The sequence below is a fragment of the Zophobas morio genome, unplaced genomic scaffold (assembly GCF_036711695.1).
Source record: "Zophobas morio isolate AGI-343-1 ecotype UQ-CSIRO unplaced genomic scaffold, CSIRO_AGI_Zmor_V1 ptg000024l, whole genome shotgun sequence".
Taxonomy (NCBI): domain Eukaryota; kingdom Metazoa; phylum Arthropoda; class Insecta; order Coleoptera; family Tenebrionidae; genus Zophobas; species Zophobas morio.
In genome coordinates this window covers 746,850-773,630 of record NW_026972129.1, presented here as the reverse complement: position 1 = coordinate 773,630, position 26,781 = coordinate 746,850, and the positions used below count along the sequence as shown (strand labels likewise).

Here is a 26,781-nt window from a genome sequence, read left to right as displayed (position 1 = left end):
ATTCCACGAATCAGCACTTCACAAACACAAATCGGACATTGGTCATTCCGATGTTAAGGTCGTTCATCCCACACCTGAAATTGTAGTCGGTTTTTTAGTAAAACTAATTTTTACTCTTCGAACGAGCGGTTTTATTAAAATTCTGTTTAGATCCCGTCGTGTCCCGTACTGCTTCCTCCTCACTGCTGCCATCTAGTTGTAGCGCCAAATTTGAAATTTTAAATGTAGGTGACCACACTATAAATACTTATATTTTCTCACATTACAGTTTCAAATAATCTGTTAAATTGTATGTATTATTTGAACACCAACAATTTAAAAAAACGTAATGCAGAAAAACAATGGACCTTTGTTTTGTTGTGTGGGAAATAATAGACAGTTCGGTTTCGATGTTTAATACAGGACGGTTACAGAAGTAGGTACTGAATTTACATTTGTATTTACAATAACAGGTAAAGAGATCCAAAAGGGTCAGTGGCCGCTTCCGGAAATGGAACAAAATACATATTCACATTATAAAAAAATACAAAGTTAATGAAATTCGCGATTAGTTAGTATAATTGCCTAGATAAATACACCCCTACGAAATATTTTAACAATAATAAATTTAGTACATACAGGGTTAGTCACGAGAGAATTACTTCTGAAAATTATTTTTACGCAACCCAAAGTACTAATACCCTGTACCACTTGATATTATCTAAATTTAAAATGAAATGCCTAATCCATGATTGCTTTGACTTTGGCAGTGTCACTTTGACGTTTATTAATTTTTAACATTTTTTTTCATCGTTGACTCGCCTCTAGAGCCCCATTGGATCGACGACATACAGTCAGATCAATCTGGGCTATACTGAAGCCGTAAGTGCTCTACCAATGTTCTTCGCCGCTAATGTGCATGTGTTAATTCGCCATCTCTGCGTCACCTAGAGCCTCTTCGAAGTGCAAATCTGCAACGTCTGGACTTCTTCGGCCATCTATTTACAAAAAAGCCGTAGCATCCCCCCAAAATGCCCAACATTTTCAACAGATTAGTAGTTAAATTATTTACTTACTTGTTTGAGTTTGTGTTGTAACCTTTGAATAAAATGCCGTAAAAGGAATTTTTAGAAATAATTTTCTCGTGATTAATCGGTTGCAAAAGATCAAGAGGCACACTGACAAATTTATTAGCGGCGCCGGAGGAGATTTGCGACTGGCTGCGGTACCACCATGGACACTCGCATAACGTCCTTTTCCACAATTGTCAAAATGAGATTGCCAAACTCAAAGCAATCATGGATTAAGCATTTCATTTTAAATTTAGTTAGTATCAAATGGTACATGGTATTCGTATTTTGGGTTGCGTAAAAATAATTTTCAGAAGTAATTCTCTCGTGACTAACCCTGTATTTACCTGAATTTTTGCAAAAGCCGTTGTTAGGCATTTCCTGAAGTCATTGTATTAGTTACTAATATCTCCTTTGGGTTTTCAGGTAAAAATAAAAAATAAGCCAATCTAAAATGTAAAGAAAAATTCTGGAAAGTAGTGTGGCATTAATGGAACAAAATTTTGTATAAATGGACGGAACAGCCTTACGAACATATTATTTGTGATTTGTCGATGTAAAGTTACATACTTGGATAGACAAACATTGTAGCACAGATTACGGATACCAGATAGTTCACTCAGCTGTCGGCACTTTGAAGTCGGTGTCCCGAGATTTCAAGGGGTAGTCACGCTACTACGCACGCTCTACCAAAGTTGGTTCGCAAGCTTTGAATTTAAAAGCGCGGCGGTCAGAGAAAAATTACAGCGATGATGCAAGGGATGAGGTTCTAAGTGAAGAAAAAACGAACGAAATACTTATTTGCCTTACACAAAATGATTTATGATTATTACAAATGCTTAACATTTCACAATTTCCTCTGAAAAGAATTGCGGACATATGTATTGGCATTAAAAAATTTTAGAGCATAAAAAACACGTATTCTCGAATATAGTGCTAACAAGAAAGTGGTGTTAAAATTTTTGCATGGTGAATAAACGTAACCTCTTTAACTATACGGCTTAAAGGGTTACCGAAAGTTAGAAGAATTGGAGGGAATAGTTAATGAAATTTGCTGCGCTTGCCTTTCTGAACTTTGTTGTTACAGTTTTCTAATATACTCGTCTTTATAGTGATCTTCGATTTTTGGTGGTTATTTAAGACATGTTCGTGTAGAAAGCGCAAACAATTGACAAATAGTTTGTCCGTAAATGACTGAAACGAGTTTAAAGGAAAATAAGGGAAAATGTTTTTTTTTCTTATTCATTTACATTAGACAAGATATATTTACTAAACGATACTATAATACAGTTTAATGCAGGTAGGTATTTATTTAACTAATTTTCTGATTATTTTAAAACTTTTAAAAAATCCCTTCGTAACCAAAAAACGTAGAAATTAATCCTTGTAATGTTATTTATTCCCTGAATTATTACCTAAACTTTTATTCTTATATCTGCTTCATTGTAAATATTATTTTGCGTGTTAATCTGTCGAACCAGTTTCAAAGAGATTTAAAAGTGCTGCAGCAATTTTAGTGTCATGCGCACGGAATATTTGCGGACAGTTACGCACACAAGTGAACCATCTGGTATCCGTAATCTGTGATTGTAGTGATTAGTGTTTACTATAGCCCGTAGAAATACATAGTACCGTCATTCATTGTTGTACGAGTGGAGCAAATGCAGTTGGTAACGTAAAAAATTCCCCTGGTTTGGAACCAAATTGTGTCAGCAGAGAGTTTACAGCGCGTAAACCGTTGTTGTCCTTTGGTCTTGGCGTGGTCTTTTTATTTAAAGTTAATTAATTGTCAATTAATATAACTAATAATTATTAAATAAGATTTTATTGATTATATTTTATATTTTATTCAAATTAAAACTCCATATTTTGTATATAAACTAACAAACTTTAAACCAACATAAAACCATTTTAAATTTCGCGGTCTGTCAAATGGTGGTTATAATTTTTGTTTTTGTTAAGTTTCCGCCAGGTTTGCTCCACGGTGACGATACTATGTGTTTTCTAGGGGCTATAGTGTTTACTATTTAGTGAGTGTAGTATTTAGGTTAATTTAATAGTTTTTAGAATAGTAAATACGTAAGTGGTAGACAGATATATTCAGGAATATAGGGTATTCATTCCAAGAAAATTCTCAGCATTTTTGGTAAACGCAAAAGTAAAAAACGACTGATTACTTTGATCACCTTGATATTTTTCAAAAGTTATAGTTTTCGCTGAAAATGGACTCTCGTGTTAGGCATTTTATTTTTTATTTAAAAAAAAAATCCATACGTTTTTTTGAAAATGCAACATGGTGTCTAAAACATTTTTTTCTACCGCCCACGTTTTTTGGTTTTCTAATAGGGCTATTAACGCACGCAAATGACGTCACAGCAGTTCGCTAATAGCGGAAAGGCGTTCTTTAATAGATCTGGTGTAATTTAGATCGGTAAGATTGGTAGCCATGACGAGAAATGTTAAGTGAATGTCAGTGGCAAATGTAAACTTAAAATTTACCATGTTTCCGGACGCGTAACTTCTTCGCAATACATTTTAACCAATTTTAAATTACAAAAACTCGAATTGATTCGAATTACAGTTGTTGTTGTGAAAATTCGAACGTCAAATATTTCGTGGTTAGTGTCACACCAACCCATCACCAACCACGACAAAAGTCCCCAGATTAAAAAAAATGCAAATTTCAATTAAATTTTGGGAAAAAACGTGTGCGGTAGAAAAAATAGTATAAATAACTCGTTCATAAGGCCATTGAGGCACTCATCCTTTATATAACTCGCGGCTTCGCCGCTCGTTCTATAAACTTGGATTCGTGCCTCAATATTTGCCTAATGAAACTCGTTCTTTAATATACTATTATGTCACGAGCATGTATATGTATCGCACTGCTCTTAAATTTTTTTTCTGAAAAATTTCCATTTCACAAATCCGGCCCTGTGCACTTTCATAATACGCAATGATAAAGGGTGCTGTAAACTACCCGCAAAGTTAAACACAGAACCGGTTCATAAAATTAATATATTTTTAACACAACTTTATTAAAAAATTAGATCGTTTTGTTGGTGAACCAAAATTCAAAGTATTAAAAAAAAGCAAGAAAATACCATATAGCGCCGATGTTTTTGTTATAAATTAATAATTTATTTTTCAATGTCAACTTAAAAATGCATTAAGCTTATTTAGGAAATAAAAAAGTTATGTTAATCTGCAGTATTTCAAGTATATTCAAGTACTTGAAGTATTTTCAGTATATTTCAAGTATATGCAAGTACTTGAAGTAATGTACTTGGATTATACTTCAAGTACATGAGGAAAGTACTTGAGACTTGAAGTACTTTTAGTAAAAGGGAGTACTTGGTATTTTACTTGAACACTATTTAAAGAAGTACTTTGTACTTGGTACTTCAAGTACGTTTGTTGAGTACTTTGAACAGCTCTGTATGTGGGATTCCTCGAATGTACTTGATTGTCAGACAGATTTCGCCAGCTTCAACGCGTCGTTTCAATTCAACTGTCATTTTGTTGAGATAAGCCATTTGTGCTGGAGTTTTGTTGTCGGTAATTGGTATATTCTTGTACTTGACTCTAGTACTTGATTTGCCAAGTACTTGACTCAGTATTTTAAGTATGTATGGTGTGATGTCTTGTTTGGGGTAGGTAATATTGTTAGTTTCTCAAATTACACAAGCTCATTTTTCTAACCTATATTTTCTGTCATCTGTCATTCTGTATTTCTATAGCTAGTACATTATATTTCCTCCCTTACTGAAAATTAAAGAACACATACCAAATACAAAATAAAAGTTGAACTCAATAACTCATATAACACACATGCCATTACATTTCTACAAGATAGTCCCGGACCTTCGACGGTGGTTTTCTGTCTCGCTGGGGACGTCGTCCAGTGGGCGTCTCGACTCGTTGATTTGGGGGACTGTTTATTTTGTCCTCCGTGTTGTCTTGTCTAAGGGGTGTCGTGGCTGGAGCTGTCGACCTTGGAGGTGTTGTGGGGAACGGCGCTCGCGTTTGTTCAGATTGGGAAGATCGACTGGGTGCCAAACTTGTTGAGGGGTGATACTCTGGCCTTGGACTCTGTGCTGAGTGGTGTGGCTTGAACAATGATGAATTTCTGACAATCAGCTTTTCTCCTCGTCGAGCTTCAATTTGAGAACCGGTGATTCTAGTGATCGTGTATGGATCTGGATCAAAGAGTGGAATCAGCGAATTCTTCTTTTGTTGTTTGCAAAGAACTTTTTGTCCAAGTTGTAAGCGATGTTCAAATGTCCTTCTTTTACGATTGGCGCGTTCGTTTTGTTTTCTTCTGTTGTCGATGTCCGTTTGGGGATTGTATTCATGAAACGTCTTATTTTTGAGAGTGGGTAAAAAGTTGTTGATTTTTCTGTTGAACATAATTTGATATGGTGGGCAGTTTGTTGTTGAATGAGGGGTGCTTCGGTAATTGATTAAAAATTCTTGAATTTCTGCGTCTGGATTGTTGCTGTTGATCGTTGCGCACAAGAGGGCTTTCTTGAACGTTTTCACGAATCTCTCAGTTCTGCCATTTGCTTCTGGCCAACGTGGTGTTATCAAATGATGCTTGATGTTGGGGCTTGAAAGGTATTCTTTCAACTCGTATCGATTCAAGGATGATCCATTATCGGATTTAAGTTCTTTTGGTAGGCCAAAGAGTGCAAATGTTTCGTCAAGTACGGGCTTCAGCTGTTTGAAATTGGTTGATGGTACTTTTTTGACGAATGGGAACTTTGAAAAATCATCCACCATTGTGAAATAGTATTTTCCATCTGGAAATGGTCCGGCGTAATCTACATCTAGACATTCAAGCGGGTAGGTGGATGTCGGGTATGTTTGAATCGGATTTCGCTGGTTGTAGGGTGTTACTGCTTGACACGGTGTGCATGACTTCACTACTTCTTCTACCATTTTGTTGATGTTGGGAAACCATACCTTAGTTCTTACTAGAGATGAGCGATACCGTGATTTTGCGATCACGGTGATCACGACGACCGTTCCTTTTGAATCACGGTGATTTTAAACGGTGATTTTGTCATGGTGATCAAGGAACGGCGAGCGACGAAAGTAGCGATTTAATACTAGGATCACGGCGCCGGCGTGAACCGCGACTTTTCACGGTTCTTTCTTGTCACCGTGACTTGGACGGTGATCACAGGAACGGTTTCAATATTCTCTCGCGGAGGAACGGTGATCGCAGGAACGGTGATCTAAGGAACAGTTTCAATATTCTTTCGCGGAAGAACGGTGAAACGGTGTGCCATGTGAACAGCAGAAAATTCCGATATATCGATGAATGAATAAATAGTAATTGTTGGGAACAAATAAATAACAACAAATCATATAGTAAATGTAAATTCATTGGCACATAAAAACATTATGCATAAAATGCATAATTAATTAAAGAAAAACCACCTCGAAATAACTAGATGTCGCCTCAGATTTTATAGCAAACTGTATGAAAAGAAAATAAAAGCAAAATTCACCATTCACTGTTTCGTATTACCGGAATCAATTTTAAAAAGGAAAATCACGGTCGCCGTTACTTGCCGATACCAGTCACGGTTACCAACAGTGACAAACAGATCACGGTGAAATAATCACCGGTAGTGAAATATCGCTCATCTCTAGTTCTTACCAGTTGTTTGGTTTTAACGAGACCTTGATGACCTTTATGTGCCAATCTGATAATGTTTTTCTGCAGTTTGCTGGGAATTATGATTTGACTGCCTTTGAGAATAATATTACCATATACAGTGAGCTCTTGTTTCATTTGCTTGAATGTTTGCAGTTCTCGTTTCTTCCAAAACAAGGAATCATCTTCTAACAAGGCCTTTTTCAGTAGCTGCAACTGAAAATGATCTTTCATTGCATTTTCGATTTCTTCAAGTGAAATTGTGTTTGGTATTGAATGAGTGGTTACAAAAGCTACGTACTCTTCACTTTTATCATATGCTTCTGGTGGGCTGTGTGTTGGATGACGAGATAAATAATCAGACGAATTTGTTATGCCTGTTTGGTATTGAACTGTAAATTTATAAGGCTGAAGTTTAAAACAAAGTCGTTCAATGCATGCGTTTGGAGCTGATCGAGGGTTCTGTAGGATTGAGACCAAGGGTTTGTGGTCTGTGTGTAACACAAAGTGACCTCCTAACAGGTATATTCTGAAGTGATGTATGGCCCATGTTGCTGCTAATGTTTCTTTCTCTATTTGACTGTATTTCTGTTCAGTCAAAGTTAATGTTCTGCTAGCGTACGAAATAACTTCTGTTTTGTTGTTAACTTCTTGGGAGAGGATCACTCCAAGTCCTATGAGACCAGCGTCTACATAGAGGTGCGTCTTTTTTCTGTTGGTCAAAGTAGGCGAGGTTTTGTGCTGATTCTAGTTGTTTTTTAAGATCATTAAAAGCGTTGTGATGCTTTTCAGTCCAGTCCCATTGAGCATCTTTTGTAATCAGCTCACGTAATATTGCAGTACTTGTTGCTAAGTGGGGCAGGAACTTTCCAACATAATTCAACGTTCCTAGGAAGCTTCTTAGTTCATGCACGTTTCTGGGCGGTTCTAGGTTAGAGACAGACTTGACTTTGTCTGGATCAGGGTAAATGCCTTTGCTCGAGAATACATATCCAAAGAAATCTATTTTGTTCGTGTTAAAAATGCATTTCATTGTGTTGATTGTCAAATTATGGTTATCCAAACGTTCTATTACTTGCTTGAGAGTCTTATCATGGTCTTGTTGAGTTGTTCCAAAGATTAGTATATCATCGCTGATGTTTAACACACCATCTATTTGGTTTAACAGTTGTCTTATTGTGTTTTGAAAAATCTCTGCAGCGGAATTTATCCCAAAACTCAGTCGTTTATATTGATACAAACCAATATGTGTTGAGAAAACTGTTATGTACCGTGAAGATTCTTCTAATGTTAGTTGGTGGTAGCCATCTTTCAAATCAATCTTTGAGAAGTCTGTTGCGCCATTTAACTGGGCAAATATTTCTTCAATAGTTAGTGTTGGATGCCTTTCTCTAAGTATGGCTTTGTTAGCCTCTCTCATGTCTACACAAATTCTGATAGAGCTAGGATCGTGATGTTTGGGAACTACAACTATTGGTGAAACCTAGGGAGTTGATCCTGTTGTTTTTTCAATGATGTTTTGTTTCATCAGTCTTGTTATCTCTTCTTCAACTGCTCCACGAAGATTTATTGGAATTCTCCTGTGTTTATTTGCTACTGGAGGAATTGACTCATCAATGTGTAGCGTGACAGTTTGGTTCTTGAGACAACCTATGCCACTACACAAATTAGGATGCTTGTTTTTGATCAAATTCGTGTCCTTAAGTTGATATATCATCATAGATAGTTGTATCAGATGCAATTAGTTTGCTGTATCATAGCTCAATAATGATTCACTGTTGACTTTTATCACAAATACATCTGCTCGCGTTTGGTGGTTGTTATAATGGAACAGACCTTTGAATTTTCCAACTACTTCTAACTGTTGTACGGGAGGATCGATGAGGAATCTGGTTGTAGCGACTGTTGATGAAATTCTTTGAATGTGCTTGAGCTTATCAGATTAACAGATGAACCAGTATCCACAAAGAAATTGATTACTTTGCCATTTAACTTAACATTTACCTGAGGGCATTTCATGGCTGTTGTCGTATACTCGTAGGTACAACTTTTGTTATTAGGTCAACAATTTGAAGGCGTGGAAATGTTCTGGCAATATTTTTTCTTCACAACAAATACTCATTTTTAAATAATAGACTTGTTAGTTTATATAAATGTTAAACATTTTTCCAACTCTTTTAGAAATGAGGGGTTAGGGGTTACTTATTCCACCTGCTATCAATTAGCCAAATACACTGACGTCATCCGAGGTCACCAAGATGGCAGCGTTTGACAACTAGCCGGTTTTCTCATAAGAGTCAATGCTAATATTTTCGGAATTCATTTAAATTTGAGAGTGTGACAACTGTGTTTTTATGGTTTGGTAAGTTTGTTACAGTTTCTACACTGTGTAGATATCTGTAAAACGCACCATAACGTTTGAATAGGCTTAAAAAATAATGTTTTCCAATGTGATGTACAGGTTAACTTCGCTGCATCTTATATCATTTGTTTTGCAAATTAATTCTTTGTTAATGTACATCAATGTTTTTTAAATACACTAGTATCTTAATATTATAATATTTTGTATTTTAGGAGAAAATGCCTAAATTTTGTGCTGTTGTGGGTTGCGCGAATCGAAGCACCAGAAATGCGGACAAATTTTATTTTCCTTTCCCAGCAATTAGCAACAATAAAGGTAAATATATACAGGATGGGAAAAAAAAGCGGAAGCTTTGGTTAAAAGCCTTGAAACGAGTGGATTTAACGAAGCCAAAGTAAAGTATTGTTCGGATCATTTTATTTTAGGTACAGTAACTACCTATTAGATTTACAGTTTCTAATAAATTACTACATTGGTGCTCTTTTAGGTAAACCTGCAGATTTGTCGGATGTGGACCATCCTGATTATGTTCCATCACAAAATTTAGGATATCAAAATAAATCCACTCATAATACTTGTAATTTTGAAAGACACAGTTGTTTAAAAAAGAGAAAACTGAATAAATGCCTCTAGACTTTTGAATGCACGAATTTCATTGTGGGTTATTTTACTTATTCCAAAAATAAAAAAGTTTAGAATGGTATTCATTGTTATGGTAGGGACATGGTCTAAACACAAATTAAAATCACTTGCACTCATTGTAAAAGGATCTCCGCCGTTTAAATTGTTTAACTTTTGTACATATCTGTTTTTCTCTTTGAAAGAAAGACGTCGCATAATCACTTAAATTATCCATACTTTAAAAACAAATCACACACCTTCACTTAAACCCGTCACATTAACCTCAAACGAAAATATTAATTTCCGATTTACCGCTTAAAACACACGGATGTATTTTGGGTGACGAGGAATTCAGACCAAAACAGCGTTCTGTATTTTTATTTTTATTATGTATTTTTAAACTCAAATCGCCAAAAAAAGCACCCTGATACACAGAAAAGATATGAAAGAAGCTATTCATGTGTTTATTGTCTAGATAAATACCTACACTTTTAAATGAAATGCGAAAATGTTAACATTGCCACTTATGGAGTTTCACGGCGCTTGTCAAACGCTGAGTTCCCGCCACAGCGTGACGTCACGTGTTATTGGCTAATTGTCAGAGTGGGCATCGCTTATTCAATAGAAGGTGTACAATATTTCATCTACTGATTTGCACGAGTACTGAAGTATATAAAGTAAATCTATCGCTAGCTCTTAAACTATAATAACGGTGATGCCGTAGGCCTTCTGCCAATGACTTTTGATATTAGGTGTTATTAGTTTAAATTATTCTATTTGTAACATAAAAGCGCATGTGGATTTTTGTCAGTATTTCTAACAATATTTGCTTATGATAAGTAGAAAACGTATTAACATGACCCCTTCAATTTGCAAAGGCCCATGTTAGGTTTGGCAGAATATTTCAAATTTATTTGTTTTTAATAAGCCAATGATTTGTTCTTTTATTTTCATTTATTACAGTGCCTACGACGGCTCCTGAAGATGTAAGATGTGCATCTTTAACATCTCAATCTCTACAAATCAGTTGGCAGCCACCCCCTCTTGAAGACTGCAACGGACTTCTGCAAGGATACAAATTAACATACGAGTCTGTTTTGGATGATAACTGGAAAGGTAAATGCTTGCTTAAAAATATAATTAATACGCAAAAAATTGATATATAAAAGATGAATAACATTGTTAGTAAAAAACATGTTTTTATTAACAATATTGTTGATTTAACGGTATTTAGATGGAACTTCCCTCGCTTGTGAAGAATCAAATTTATGGGAAAATTATAGAAATTGATTTTATGAATATACTAGCTGTTACCCGCAGCTCCGCTTGCGTGGTTTTCGCAATTAGGATACATTATTTTTGATCCGCTGATTTATTTTTTGATTTCAATTTTATTACTTTTTAAGTTTGTGCAAGTCTTCATTAATAACAATATATAAAAGTATTTGTCCTTCGGCTGACTGATTCATCAACATAACTACTGGAGCTAGAAACACGAAATTTGGACAGAATAAGGTTCCTTTCGTAATGTAAGCATCAATTACCCCTAAGTGGGTGAAATAAGGACTGAAAGTTTGGAGTAAATTAAAGGATATTTCTTTAAAAAAGTTAAAATATTTGGATAGTTTTGTCGCTAATATTGTAGGCAGCCATGTAAAAACAGACATTTACCTGACCTATCTAAAACTTGGTTGTAAATTTGATATTGTTCTGTATTTAATAAACTTTCGTTGTGCCTATAAAAGTATGTCATAGCGAATCACTCTGAGATAGTCTCTGTTTTGTATGACTTCTTCACGTTTTACGACACGATGAGGCGAACCATAATACTCTAAACATTGTCTTCCTAAAGACAGCACCGTGTCTTTAAAGGAAATCACACACTTATTGTACGCTTCATTTATAATATGAACGAGTGTTCATATTATAAATGAAGCTTTGGATTTGTCAAGTTCAGTCAGAGTGTCAAGAGAGTTCTTGACGCTCTGACTGAACTTGACAAATCCAAAGCTTTGCATGATGACTGGTATGTGGGATCAGCGACACCATCAATAGTTTTTAAATCCAAGAATGATTTTGGCCCTCTCATTTCTCGAAGAAGAAGACCAAGGTAGAAACATTCGGCGTTATTAGGGTGAACGGTGTACACTTTGCCCAAAGTTTGATCTCTTTTGACTCCCGGCCAACCATCAACATTTTTTCCACGTTTTTGTCTCTCAAATTTGGTACTTTTCCACACATAGTATGAAGGGACTTCAACATAAAAAAGGATTTTTGCAAAATTATTCGTTTTGCAAAGCTCAAAAAATGCTAGAAAATTAGTTTTCTGTTAATTATTTACCTTTTCAGTTACATTATTAAAGTCGTTAGGATTAATAATAATTCTCATTGGTGCGTACATTTTTCAGTAACATTTAAAATAGACAGCAGGCGATTTTTCAAGTGCACTGTGAAATGAAAAACCGCTGGAAATTGTTCATGTATAGGAAAGGGTCAGGATTCTCCAGACAGTTTCAAAGCTGCTAATATATCGACCACTTTCATATAATTTCACCTCATCATTGTCATTTTCAAGACCAAATAATCCTGGTTGGATCCTTTATGAACATATTTGCGTATACATTTAATAGATTTTACAGAGTTATTCGTACAATACTCTATGTTGATGTGAGCAGCAAACGTTCAAGATAAAAGTGGATTGTACGGTACCACCCATCTGTTATCTAGGGTTACAACATGGAATTCAACCGTGAATCCACCATCCGCGGAACCTCTTCGCCGGTATTGAGGGTAGCTGTCTTTGCCTGTTTGGGTTTCTTTCAGGAGAATTCGAGGATATTTTTTGCTACAGCTACATCCTTTCATACACGGGAACACAAAATTAGAATACTTAAGTGAGAAATATTCTGATAATTCGTGACATAAAACACAAACCGTCAACGCCGTTTGGTCTCATGCGTCCGACCGCAGACCCCGTTCGCGTCGCAGTCGCTTACTCGGTGACGTCGCGCCCTCCCTATTTCCATACAACTTCTTAAATTTCAAACGCTTAGGACTGATTTTTCAAATAATCCTACCACGTCTAATATGCGAAAAACATATTTAACTATTTTAAACTTTGATTTTTAACCACTTTTGGATTAATTGTCCTGTTTCTCACATTTCCACCCAAATTATATTCCGTTGGGGATGAATTTCAAAAAAGAATTAAAATCAGTCAGTCAAGACAAACAATTTTACATGATTACCAATTTTCAAGTAACAAATGTTAACAACATTTCAACTAAACATCGCCATACAAATGTTTTTTTTCATATAAACTTTGTCACCTCATGTGATGGATGTACTAAACCAGTCCATACAGCCTGTTCTGAACTTTCTCAGCAGGATCTAAAATGCTTAGCCTTGAGGTCCACTTCCTCGCGACGCCTAAAATACATATGTTTAGAATGTGAGCAAGGTGTACACCAAATTCCTAAATTAATTTCCATGATAAATATGTTACAGGACGAAATTCAGCAATTAAAAAATACTATCAAAGCTACTACCACCATTGCATCCAGTGATTCATCGTTTATTGAAACTGAAAAAGTTATCAACGAAATAACCGAACGCAAAAAACGTGAATGCAACATAATTATCTTCAACGTTAAAGAATCTAACGGTATCTCAAAACAAGAACAAAATGTTGCTGATTGTTCTCTTGTCAATGATTTTATATCTGAATCAAAACTTAACTTGCCAACTGTTCCACCGGTTCGTCTTGGTAAATTTGATGCAACAAATGTCAACAGAGCGCGTCCTATTAAAGTTACGTTGTCCAGTCCTGAAGATGTTTCAAGTATGATCAAAAACTTTAAAACTTTAAAATCTATGGATAAATGGTCCCACATTAACATCTCAATGGATCGTACTCCCATGCAAATTAATGCATATAAATCGGTAAGGGCAGCACTTGACAATCGTTTGGCTCAGGGTGAAAAAAATCTGAAAATTCAATATCGTAATGGCATACCTACTACTATTGCAAACTTGTCGGAAAACTAGATCAGTCCAGCAGGTATTCAACACTAAGTCTGTATTACCAAAATGTTCGGGGACTTGCTTCCAAATCTCATTCTTTTTACGTCAGTTGTTGCGATCTGTCTTTTGACATTATCGCAATTAGTGAAACTTGGTTACATGATTCCATTCTCACTTCTGAAATATTTCCTTCTTATTATAGTGTCATTCGTTGTGATAGAAAATTTTCATTGGTTCGTCCCTCTAGAGGAGGTGGAGTATTAGTTGCATTCTCAAATAAATTTAAATATACGGTAATAAATACCAAACATCTTACTGATTTGGTACCGCTCATTGACGTAATCATTTGTAAATGCTCTTACGAAAATATGATTTTCTTATTTGTTGTTTTATATGTTCCACCCGATATTTCTGTTCATGATTTTGAGTTATTTTTTAATGCCTTAGAAGTCATGGTAATGCATGAACATTTGATAATCGTTGGAGATTTTAACGTTCCTAGTTTTTCAAGTAATAGCCATAGTAACTGCCATAAAAGTTTAATTCTCAAGCAATTCTGCAGCGTTGTTCAACTATCACAATTTAATTCGATCCTTAATATTAATAACAGATTGCTGGACCTAATTTTTTCCAATCCAAATACTACAGCCCTAGTTTCCCACTGCACACCACCTTTAATATCTGAAGATAAGCATCACCCCGCTCTCCATCTAAACTTTAATTTTGCTATACCTAGTATCACTTCTAAGTTTCCGTTAGCAAAGAAACTTCGCTATAACTTTCGCAAGGCCAACTTTTTAAAATTATATCATGACATCAACAACGCGGATTGGTCTTTTTTAGAAAGTCAGGAAAATGTAAATATTGCTCTTGAGAGTTTTTATTCTTGTCTTTATAAGTTATTTGATACATCTGTTCCACGTATAACTTCTAGCTCTTCGAAATTTCCACCTTGGATTACTTCTGAGATTAAGCAGAATATAAAAACAAAAGACTGTTACAGGCGTAAATGGATTAAATTTAAGGATTCTAAATTCTATATCGAATTCAAACAATTAAGAGCTATTGTTAAAAAACAAATGGATAATGCCTACCAACTGTATCTAAATCATGTCCAGAGCAATATCAAATCTGATCCTTCATCTTTATGGAGCTTTCTACATTTGAAAAATGGCACTTCTAGAATACCGGGTCAGTTAAGAGACAATAATGGAAATATATTTTCGGAACCTCAGGATATTGTGGATGCATTTGCTACTACCTTTGCCAATGTATTTACTGTTAACAACTCTACGCACATAGAGTCTACTTCTATTTCTTCAAATTCTTTCTCAATGTCTTCCGTCAGCATAGAGGATTTAATTCTGATCATGTCAAATTTATCCAACAAACAAACATGTGGTGATGACTTAGTCCCTAGTTTTTTGATACGTGACTGTAGATATGCACTTGCCCAACCTTTGTCCATCATAATTAACAAGGCACTTAAAACAAGTACATTCCCGGACCTTTGGAAAATTGCAAGAATCAGTCCTATTTTTAAAAAGGGTGATCCATCTTTACTAGCGAACTATCGTCCTATTTCCATTCTAAGCAATTTTGCAAAAGTTTTTGAACAGGCATTATATAGTTGCATTTACAATAATACTCGTTCGCATATCAGTTTAGGACAGCATGGATTCAGAACTGGCAGATCTACATCTACAAACCTTGCAGTGCTTGTTCAAGATCTAAGTGTTGCACTTGGCAAACGAGAACAAATAGACGTAATATATACTGACTTTTCCCGAGCTTTTGATGTTCTTCCTCACGACATTCTATTAGGCAAACTTAATAACTTTGGATTTAACTATGCCCTTCTCAAACTGATGGAGTCTTACTTAATAAACCGTAACAACTATGTATTTTACAATGGTTTTAGCTCTTTTCGTTTTTTTGTCAAAGTCTGGAGTCCCACAAGGCTCTAACCTTGGGCCTCTCCTCTTCAGTCTATTTATCAATGACCTTCTGGAATCTTTAAATTGCAGTATTTTAGCTTATGCTGATGATCTGAAAATTTATTCTAAAATCTCAAGTCTTTATGATGCTGAGCTTTTACAACGTGAACTTATGAAAATCGTGGAATGGTGCAATCAAAATAGACTTATTATTAATATTAGTAAATGTTGCTACATTTCATATTGTCGAAAACTTAATATCGTTGATTTTTCTTATTCAATAGAAGGTACACCGTTAGAACGAAAAACATCGATCAAAGATCTAGGAGTTACTTTTGATAGCTGCTTGACTTTTGATATTCATCTTACCAACATTTGCAATGCTGCAAATAAATCTTTGGGGTTTGTCATGAGAACTTCAAAATTTTTCAACAACATCGACGTAATTAAATCCCTCTTCTTTGCATATGTTCTCTCGAAATTAGAGTAAGCCTCACTAATATGGCATCCCATATATATGTGTCAGCACATGCTTCTTGATAAAGTGCACAGGAAATTTTTGAAATTCCTTTCGTTCAAAATTGATGGTAATTATCCGGCCAGAGGTATTGAGATGGAAAGTCTTCTCCAACGACACAAGATGTCCTCTTTGATGGTTCGAAGGGATCTGCATGCGGCTAACTTCTTGTCTAAGCTTATTCACAACAAAATTGATTGCCCATATTTATTATCACAGATTAGATTTAATGTCCCTCGGCCAGCATCGAGATATGTTAACACCTTTCATATCTCCACCGCCCGAACTAATATCCTTCGTCGCTCGCCAATTACTACAATGTGTCGATGTGCAGATAGATATGTAGCTGATATATTTTATTCAAATTAGTTTATACTTGGAATTATGTTTTTGTTTTTGTTATTGTTATAATTTTTGTGTTGGTTATTCATGTAAGTAATTAGTTAGATTTGTCCTGTCATTAGGGTAACCTGTTGGACAATAAAATTATTATTATTATTATTATTATTATTTGATCTTCTTAGGGGTAGAATCTCAAAAACAGCTGAAATACGCGTTACATTGTTTGTGTTGAAAAGTATTAATATGAAGTTCCAAGCAAAAATTTACAATAGAAATATTTTCCCATACACAATTAGTTACCACTTTTTACCCCTTTAGGGCTTGAATCTCGGAAAATGCTGAAATACGTGTGTCATTATATGTGTTGAAGAGCATTAATACCAAGTTCCACGTGAAAATGTGCAACAGGAGTAGTTTTCCCGTACAAACTTATCCACCACTTTTTACCCACTTAGGGGTTGAATTTCGGAAAATGGTGAAATACGTATTTCGTTATTTGTGTTGAAAAGCATTAATACCAAGTTTCACGTAAATATTTACAACAGAAATGGTTAGGAAATAGTCTTCCTGTACAAACTTTACCACCGCTTTTCGCCCTTTTAGGGGTGGAATTTACCAAGTTCCTTTCTTAGTGGGTGTTTACATCACAAAAGGAAACTATTGTCCAAATTTCATGTTTCTAGCTGCAGTAGTTTAGGCTCTGCGTTGATGAATCAGTCAGTCAGTCAGGACAAACAATTTTATATGTATAGATAATATTTTTGTCATAACTCCGATAAATTAAAACAAAAATGGGCGTGGATTATTAAACGATGCATAAAGAGCTATGTTTTGTGCATATTGTAATGACTAATAGTCTTCTTAATAAAACTGTGATAACGTCATAAACTTCTTAGTTAACACAAATAGGTATATTAGTTCGAGTACGTACAGTATAATATATGTATATCAATAACAATAGCACTGTATTCTCAGAATTTCAAGTAGATCAGTTGAGTTGGTTTTAATTTAACCAATAAAATCAACTTCATTTACAAATTCTTTCAAACATTATTCGTAAGCAGTTCTAAAAATGTTTTAGATCAGATTTATCTGGCAAAATTTTTTAAGAACATCATAACCTTTTTGAAAGAATTAAGCAGCCAAATTTTGATTAGCGATTTACGATATCCGCAGTAATTTCTGACTCGTTTCATAGGTTGATTTCTATTGAAACCACTTCGCTGTTCTGCTAGACTTGCAGAAAACCACTTCTACATATAGGTTTTTATTATTTCGAACATCCCGAAACACCGCGGTCGCTATGAGTAAGAAAAAGTATTTCTCCGAATAAAACATGCTATTTTTTCTTCAAACGTGAAATTGGGTTTAATTTTTTGGACACATAAATGTGGAAATGTAGAAAATTGTTGTTAAGTTTGATGATTATGAATAAGGACAGCGGACAGTCGTTTTTTTAAGTTTTATTAACAAATAACAAGTGTGTTCTTGAATGAGATAGAATATGACCCTTAGGTCCAGAATAAGAATAGAATTATGACCGTTAGGTCCATAGAGTGAATATAGAGATTACATTTACCGCTTGAAGAGTGCTTGAAGAGTGAATGAATAATGTTCCCTGTGTTCCAAGGTGATGGTGGCCCTGGCTCCCACCCTTACGGGTGGAGAGGTGTGAAACAGGTTCCCGCCAGAGGCACTAACATACCCCCCGCCTTGAAACAATTACATTGTTTTAATACCAAAATAATAGAATATTAGAATGAATATTAATTACATGGAATACACCTGAAAGAGCGATTTACAACACCTTATCAGGTACAATACGAGTGGACAGACTTTATTTACAATAGTGTGTATGTAATCAGTTAACAGATAACCAGAACCCGAATTAGTAAATGGAAATACCGTTTCTGAATTGGCGCACTTTATGATGCAATTTCGACACTGCACAGACACTACGCGAACAAGATCGTCTTTGCCGCGATGCATTGCACTATTCGTTGTAATCGCCACCGCAACGGGAGAAGGTTGTCCTCTTTGATCGGTAGTACCAGGAACAGATTTGTAGTCCCGGGAACGTTTCTTGAGAGGGTTTGCCACCTGGATCTCCCCTGCGTATGATATTCCGCGGACCAGCGCTTCCAAAAATGTTGGCGACAAGATTCACTCAATTGCCAACGGGAAAGGATGTTGACAGGAAAAGTGGTGTGGTCCTTTTCTACTGGAGTTGTCAATGGATGGCCGACAAGACAATGGCACGGAGTCAGTGCGGCTAAATTAGTAACGTCGTTGGAAAGCGGCGTCACAGGGTGCGAATTCAGGACAGCTTCAATCCTGACCAAAAGTGCATACATCATCTCGTACGTTAGATGGTTGTACCCGATAACGCGCTTGATGTAAGTTTTTACGGATTTAATCCACGCTACCCACAAACTACCAAAATTGGGCCCACGCGGAGGAATTAAACTCCATTTGATATTTTCTGGTTTTAGCTTATTCTGAAATTCTTTCCCTAATAGCAGTTCGCTTAGCTTGCGCCTAGTACCTACGAAATTTATGATGTCGTGACTAATGAATGCTGCATATAAGAACGATTCTTTTTGGTTATCCCACCTGATATCTTAAGTTTTATTGTTATGTTGTTTGTCAGTTATTAAACGATTACTGTTGGATGTAGCCTGAGCGCATTTTTGTATATCGGGACAATTAGACGACCATTTACTTATCTTGAAACTTTCCTTCGCTAGAACGGTCTTTAACTCGTCTTTGGGCTCGATTAATTTGACTATAGAATTTGAAACGAACAATGCCTTATCGACATAAAAACAATGATTGAGTTCAGGGGATTCTAGCCACATGATTTTTTGATAATTGCGGTCGTCAGAGTGAAGCCAACCGCACCGGTACATCTTCAATATATCACATGTGATGATAAATTGGGGGAAGCGAAATTGAATTAGAATGGTGAAAGGTTCGGACTGCAAAACGGGGGCTGTTAATGAGTTGTCATTTAGGCTTAAATTGTTTGAGCTAAGATTTGAACGGTCAACAACCTCGCAGAGTGTAATGGAAGAAATTTGGGGATTTAAAACACAATTGTGTGACAGGTAAACGGAATTATTTGACGAATTTTCGTTAAGTACCTTCCGGTGTACAAGGTCTAGGTACTTCCTTAGAAAGACAATAAAACCCTCGGTAAGTTTATGATCACGACCCTCTGCGAACAATAACGGTTGGAGGACCACTTCTCGGGAATTTCCTAAACGAGGTAGATTTTCGAAATAAGGGACTATGGAATGCTTTCTCTCTACTAATAATAGCCCCTTTGGGTGCATTTTTACGGAATTCTCTAATTAAGGCTGGTTTTCCGAAAAGAGGAGTTTAATTACGAAACGACCATCGGGTGAATGGTCGGTGGTATTCTGAAAAGGGGTTGCACAAGGAGAGGTTTTAAAACCTTTGCTTAATAACCTGCTTCCGGTTTTGACGGTTTCAGCTTCCAAGAAATGAGAAATAATTTTGTTCAAACTAATATTGCGATGACGGGAAGTATTTTTTCTTAAATGTCCAAAACTTCCGTTAACCCCAGCGCGGTATTTTGAATAAAATGGTGGATTTTTAATAAAATGATTTTTTATTTTAAGTTCGGCATTTTATGAATGTTTTTTTTTGTCGAGAATTGCTACGATTGACGTATTGATGCTATGAATATGTAATTCCAAAGCCTTGCCCAAATTTTCGGTGATAAATTAAGATTGACTCCCGATGTCCAAGAAAACGCGACATTCTTTTTCTTTACCTGAATGGCCCTTTACGCGAATCAAACCGGTGGAGAAAAGTACAATAGACGGAATAGCTAAATTACATTTCGAGGTGTCTTCAGGATTATCGGAATCCTCATCTGGTTTATTTTTTATTTCATTTTTGGGAAGGTTATTGTTTGTTTCTGTGTGCAAAAGCGTGTAGTGCTTCTTATGACATTGTTTACAACGCCTTGATATGTAACAACTTTTAGCGACATGATTACTTCTTAAACAATTGAAGCAACGATTCATTTTCTTTATTCGTTCCACTCTATCGTTGGACGTTAAACTTAAAAAAATTGTACAATTGAATATGTTGTGCATTTGGGAACATATAAAACACGGGATTGATTGATTATTATTGCTTAATTGTACCTTGTTTATATTTGATTTTAATGATTTACCCAAATATTTGGTTTTGGATTCACATTGCTTACCGTTATCCAATAATGAGCTACAATCTTTCAAATTATCTGTAGGACTTTTTATTGGAACTAACGCGGTGGATGATTTGGGATTGGATGTGCTATCTATCTTAGTTTGGGACATGCCCACAGAGTTGCAAGAATTATTATCAGGATGATTTTTCGGTTTACTGGATATTGAATCTGAATATTTGTCAGAATTCGCTATTAACTTATACGTTTTTGTTATCGATAGCTTTATACTTAATGAAAAGTGCAGGGGTAAACCGTACATTAACCGGAACATTGGTAGTCTTATAAGTTTAATGGGTTCTCCATTTAGTATGTTGTCCACTTTTATGGGTTTTAGATTTTCACAACGTTTTTCGAGATTAGTATTGTTGGTATTTACGTTAAACGAATTCGGGAAAGGAAGATGATACAACAAATCGGCTTTTTCGATCAGAGCAGTATATAATTCCGATATTTCATGCATATAACTTTGCACGGGTCCGAGATTATAAACTGCGGGTTTGTCCGATTCTTTGCTACTCGTGTTATCTAAAAATACCACGATTTCCGATTTATGCTCGACTATAAGATTTTGTATCTTCGATTGCACCCGTTTCAAATCTTCCAACCTGCATCTTAATTCGCCTATTTTTTGGTGGTTTGTAACTTCCGAGATGAACTCCGCATGTGAATGTATATCGTTAACAAGAACGGTAAATTTCCAGAGAGATTCGTTATTCGACATCGTCAGTACGAGAATAATGTACTACGCAAAATTGACAAAACTGAAGCCTACCTGAGTTTCTTGATGAATGACCCTCAGTGATTTGCACTGCACTCGCGGTCGTTACCGATTGTTGAATACTTGATGATTTAGATGGAATGTTGAATTCCAAGCGACGATGATTTATCGAACTACACTTATCACTTATCACTGTTACTGATTTTCTGTCGCTGATCCGGCTCGAAGGACCATGTTAAGTTTAATGATTATGAATAAGAACAGCGGACAGTCGTTTTCTTAAGCTTTATTAACAATTAACAAGTGTGTTCTTGAATGAGATAGAATATGACCCTTAGGTCCAGAATAAGAATAGAATTATGACCGTTAGGTCCATAGAGTGAATATAGAGATTACGTTTACCCCTTGAAGAGTGCTTGAAGAGTGAATGAATAATGTTCCCTGTGTTCCAAGGTGGTGGTGGCCCTGGCTTCCAGCCTTACGGGTGGAGAGGGGTGAAACAGGTTCCCGTCAGAGGCACTAACAATTGTGATAAAAATCAATTAGATGTGACTTATTTTAAATGTTAAAGCAATAAGAAGATAACTAACGTGTATTCTAAAATTTAAAAATTTAAAAAAACTTTTGATCACATATGTACCAGACATATAGTCTTCACTTTTGAGCGACAGAAAAAATACGAAAACAGCCTAGGCGGAAACAGTGGAGTCACTATAGGTACTGCTCTTTACAGATTTTTTCTCTCAATATCCATACAGTTTTCATCTTGATACGAAAATGGGTCAGTGACAAATTTAGTCTAGTATTTACTAACCGAAAGGGCTTTCGTTCTTGTTTAAAATCTTTGTATTTACAAGATATTTTATTTAAAACTAGTTCGCAAACAGTGTCTTTCGAAGACCTCGTTTTAAAAAAATTGTATTTCTCTATTTTTTCGGAAAAAATTCGTCACTTTATTACAAGAATCGTATCAAGAATTAAAAAGAGAAACAACAAACACACATAAAAAAATATTTGTTTTTTTAAACAATAAAAAAACATTTTTCGCCTCCTGACATGTAAACAAAACATTCATACACCTTTGACATGCCGCGTAACAATAACTTTACGCACCAAATATCAATTTACCGTTGCTTTACCGCCTTTGGGTGCCAAAGTAATTCAATATGCATTAGCCTCTAGAAGCTCTAATAAAAAAGTTCTTATAAATAATAAAAGAAAACATACTAGAATACTACTTTACATCATGTTTTGTTCGATCAAAACTTTTGAATTAGAAAAAATGAATTATTTGAAAAAAAATCACATGGCGCCATCTCGTGGCTGTCGGTATTATATATTCCTTCAGTAAACGTCAAGTCACAGGTATACGGCATCCTCTCTCCTCTCTCTATACATTTAAATTCTGTGATTTAAACCTCCTTGGATATTTCTTACCATTCCACACTATATTGACTGTTCTGTGATTCCACATAACCTTACTTTCATTCAACATAAACGTCAGTTTGCAGCAAAGTTAGTTAATAGAGAATCTATTACATGACTTTGAGTTTGCAGTAATTATAATAATTATTATTATTAATAATCATTATTAGACGTCAAATACGTTTGCATGAAAATTTGGTTAATCTGGATTACATCTTGGTGCTTATGAATTTTTGTTGTTTGATATTTAATACTTACAGCGAAACTGATAAAAATGGGCGATTGTAAAGAAAAAGCAATGGAATATTGCACACCACATGAAATTAGCCAATAACACGTGACGTCACGCTGTGGCGGGAACTCAGCGTTTGACAAGCGCCGTGAAACTCCATAAGTGACAATGTTAACATTTTCGCATTTTATTTAAAAGTGTGGGTATTTATCTAGAAAATAAACACGTGAATAGCTTCTTTCATATCTTTTCTGTGTATCTGGGTGCTTTTTTGGCGATTTGAGTTTAAAAAAACCATAATAAAAATAAAAATACAGAACGCTGTTTTGGTCTGAATTCCTCGTCACCCAAAATACATCCGTGTGTTTTAAGCGTTAAATCGGAAATTAATATTTTCGTTTGAGGTTAATGTGACGGGTTTAAGTGAAGGTGTGTGATTTGTTTTTAAAGTATGGAGAATTTAAGTGATTATGCACGATGTCTTTCTGTCAAAGAGAAAAACAGATATGTACAAAAGTTAAACAATTTAAAATGCGTAGATCCTTATACAATGAGTGCAAGTGATTTTAATTTGTATTTAGACGATTTCTCTACCATAACAATGAATACCATTCTAAACTTTTTTATTTTTGGAATAAATAAAATAACCCACAATGAAATTCGTGCATTCAAAACTCTACAGGCATCTATTCAGTTTTCACTTTTTTAAACGACTGTGTCTTTCAACATTACAAGTATTATGAGTGGATTTATTTTGATATCCTAAATTTTGTTATGGAACATAATCAGGATGGTCCACATCCGACAAATCTGCGGGTTTACCTAAAAGAGTACCAATGTAGTAATTTATTAGAAACTGTAAATCTAATAGGTAGTTACTGTACCTAAAATAAAATGATCCGAACAAACATAGGAATACTTTACTTTGGCTTCGTTAAATCCACCCGTTTCAAGGCTTTTAACCAAAGCTTCCGCCTTTTTTCCCCATCCTGTATATATTTACCTTTATTGTTGCTAATTGCTGGGAAAGGAAAATAAAATTTGTCCGCATTTCTGGTGCTTCGATTAGCGCAACCCATAACAGCATAAAATTTAGGCATTTTCTCCTAAAATACAAAATATTATAATATTAAGATGCTAGTGTATTTGAAAAACATTGATGTACATTAACAAAGATTTAATTTGCAAAACAAATAATATAAAATGCAGCGAAGTTAACCTGTACATCACATTGGAAAACATTATTTTTTAAGCATATTCAAACGTTATGGTGCGTTTTACAGATATCTACACAATCTAGAAACTGTAACAAAATTATCAAACTATAAAAACACAGTTGACACACTCTCAAATTTAAATGAATTCCGAAAATATTAGCATTGACTTTTATGAGAAAACCGGCTAGTTGTCAAACGCTTCCATCTTGATGACCTCAGATGACGTCAGTGTATTTGGCTAATTAGTAAAGCGGCGAAGGAAGTTACATTGGATTTATTGCTCACTAAGTCCAAAGAAAAATATAACGTCCAATATAAACTGTTTATAGATTGGTGTACCTACAAAAAAAAAACGTTAAAAGGCATGGTGAAAACGTGATGCTAAGGTATATATATGTAGCAAAAATACAAAACCTCAACATTGTGATCGCCTTTCTCAAAAAGCAATCTGTGGAGTATGCCACAAAAAAATCAAGAACATTTACCCAACATGAAATTGAAGAATTTTTCCGAATAACACCAGACGAAATATGTAATTATCAAATTTATTTAAATTAGGTACTTTTTGTATTAACTAATAATAAACTAATATTAACATTACAAGTAATAATTAACAATACTAAATTTTCGTTTATATGATATAAACCCTGTTCGGTGTATGTGTTGTATTTGTGTAGGATAAAAAATTACGTGTATACCATGCCGGTAATAGTTATTTACGTGGCAAGCTTAGTAAATTAGCCTTTACGGGCGAGCCGGAATGTTTGCAGGGCGAGCGACGTAGGAGCGAGCTCTGTAATCCGGTGAGCCCCAGTAAAGGCTAGTTGCAAGCGAGCCGCGTACAACGTTTTACTTCCTCTTGCTGAAAATCCTGAAAATGAACAACTTTGGCATCGTCTCTAGAAATTTTACTTGAAATTACAGTCATAGCAATTGTAGTTATTTTTCATAGTTTGCTCCGGTAACTATGGAAAATTGAATTGTTTGAAAATAACGGGACTGTCAATTTGTAAATTCGATTAATAATTTAAATAGTTTAATTTTGTTTCTGAGCTCTGTTAATTGTGGAATTCGATGAAGATGAAGAGTTTGAAGGTGATTTTAACGTTAGTATTAGCACAGTATTAGTGAGATTAAGAAAAAGGCCGACGCAGAGAATGTGTGTTTGATTCCGGTGCTGTCATGATAACGTTTTACAGGCAAGGTGCCTGTAAAGCTGCCACGGTAACGCTTTACAGGCAGGGTGCGCGTAAAGGATAATTTACCGAGTTAGTTCAGACGACAGTAAAAGAGCTTTAACAAGACAAGAGGAAGTAAAATGTGTTTTCCGGGTCTCGGCTTCTCCTCGCCTGTCCATCTCTTCTTTCGTCCCGGATCAATCACTTTATCGCCTAGGTATACGATATACAATTTCTGAAGGAAGAGGAAAAACAACATTAAAAAACAATTTAGTTCGTTGATGTAAACTAAGTAAATAATATGTTGAAACTGTGCCTATTACTGCTCATTTTTATTTAGAATAAAAAGATGCACAACACTTCTGTTTTATCATTTCATAGTGAATTACCTGTAATTTGTAAACTGGACGGTGGGACATATGCATACATTTTCCTACAACCCCAATCGAGAGGGATAAGATTATTCTACCCTCACCGATTTCAACACAGGTGTGATTCTAAGAAATGACTCATCAGTAGCAAAACCGAGAAAACCGTGCCGAAAGGCATTTATGAAATCGCAAACATTACCGTAAAAAATTGGTCTAAAGAGTTTAGACAGTACTTCCCTCGCTGTCGGAAACTTGACGACTGCATGCCTATTGTGTTTTTTTTCTCATTACATTTTTGTAGTGGGAATTTAAAAAAAAATTGCAATGACGTCATCAATATTTTTGCAAGGACACGTATAACTCAGTTGGGATAGATGTAGTGTAATACTAAGAATAAAATTATTATACTCTCAAATTTTCGGGAAAATGAATTGGGTCGTTTTGAATATTGATTTGTAATAATCAATAAAATAACGAAACAATTTACTCACGTATACGTATCAGAGGCAACTGAAAATCGTGTATGTATAAACATTCTTAATTTAAGATGACAGGCGTAACAGCATACGTGAGAGTCAAACAGAGAAACTGTAAACAAAACGACCATCGGTTTTATTGCTTCGACTTCCGCTTATTAGATAAAACATTGGGTTTTATTTTAATTCTTGACGGTGAAATTCATAATTGGTTGATTATAAACATGTCTATTTCACATTCGCGGAACCAAGTGAGCGCATAAAACAAATGCAGGTCTGTAATGTTAAAGTCGATGTAAATAAGCGTGCTACCCTTATGTTTCAACCGAGTTTTTCCTTTAACAAATTTTGTGTCTACCAAATTGGGTTGGTTGGGGTGTAATACTAATAATAAGTGTTGCCTTT

The 26,781-nt window shown here is 35.2% G+C and overlaps 1 protein-coding gene across 13 annotated transcripts in view; it reads left to right on the top strand.

The window, feature by feature from the left end:
- Dscam2 (Down syndrome cell adhesion molecule 2) overlaps nt 1-26,781 on the top strand; it is a 956,598-nt gene that overhangs the window by 361,317 nt on the left and 568,500 nt on the right. For 12 of the 13 annotated variants that reach the window (XR_010281598.1, XM_064064644.1, XM_064064647.1 and 9 more), the window contains one exon: nt 10,661-10,813. Coding sequence is in view for 12 of the 13 variants with exons in the window: in XM_064064644.1 (XP_063920714.1) it covers nt 10,661-10,813 (153 nt within the window). In the remaining variant the exon portion in view is untranslated. Of the gene's footprint in view, nt 1-1,475; nt 1,612-10,660; nt 10,814-26,781 lie in introns of those variants that run through there. The other variant, XM_064064652.1, reaches the window with a different exon arrangement.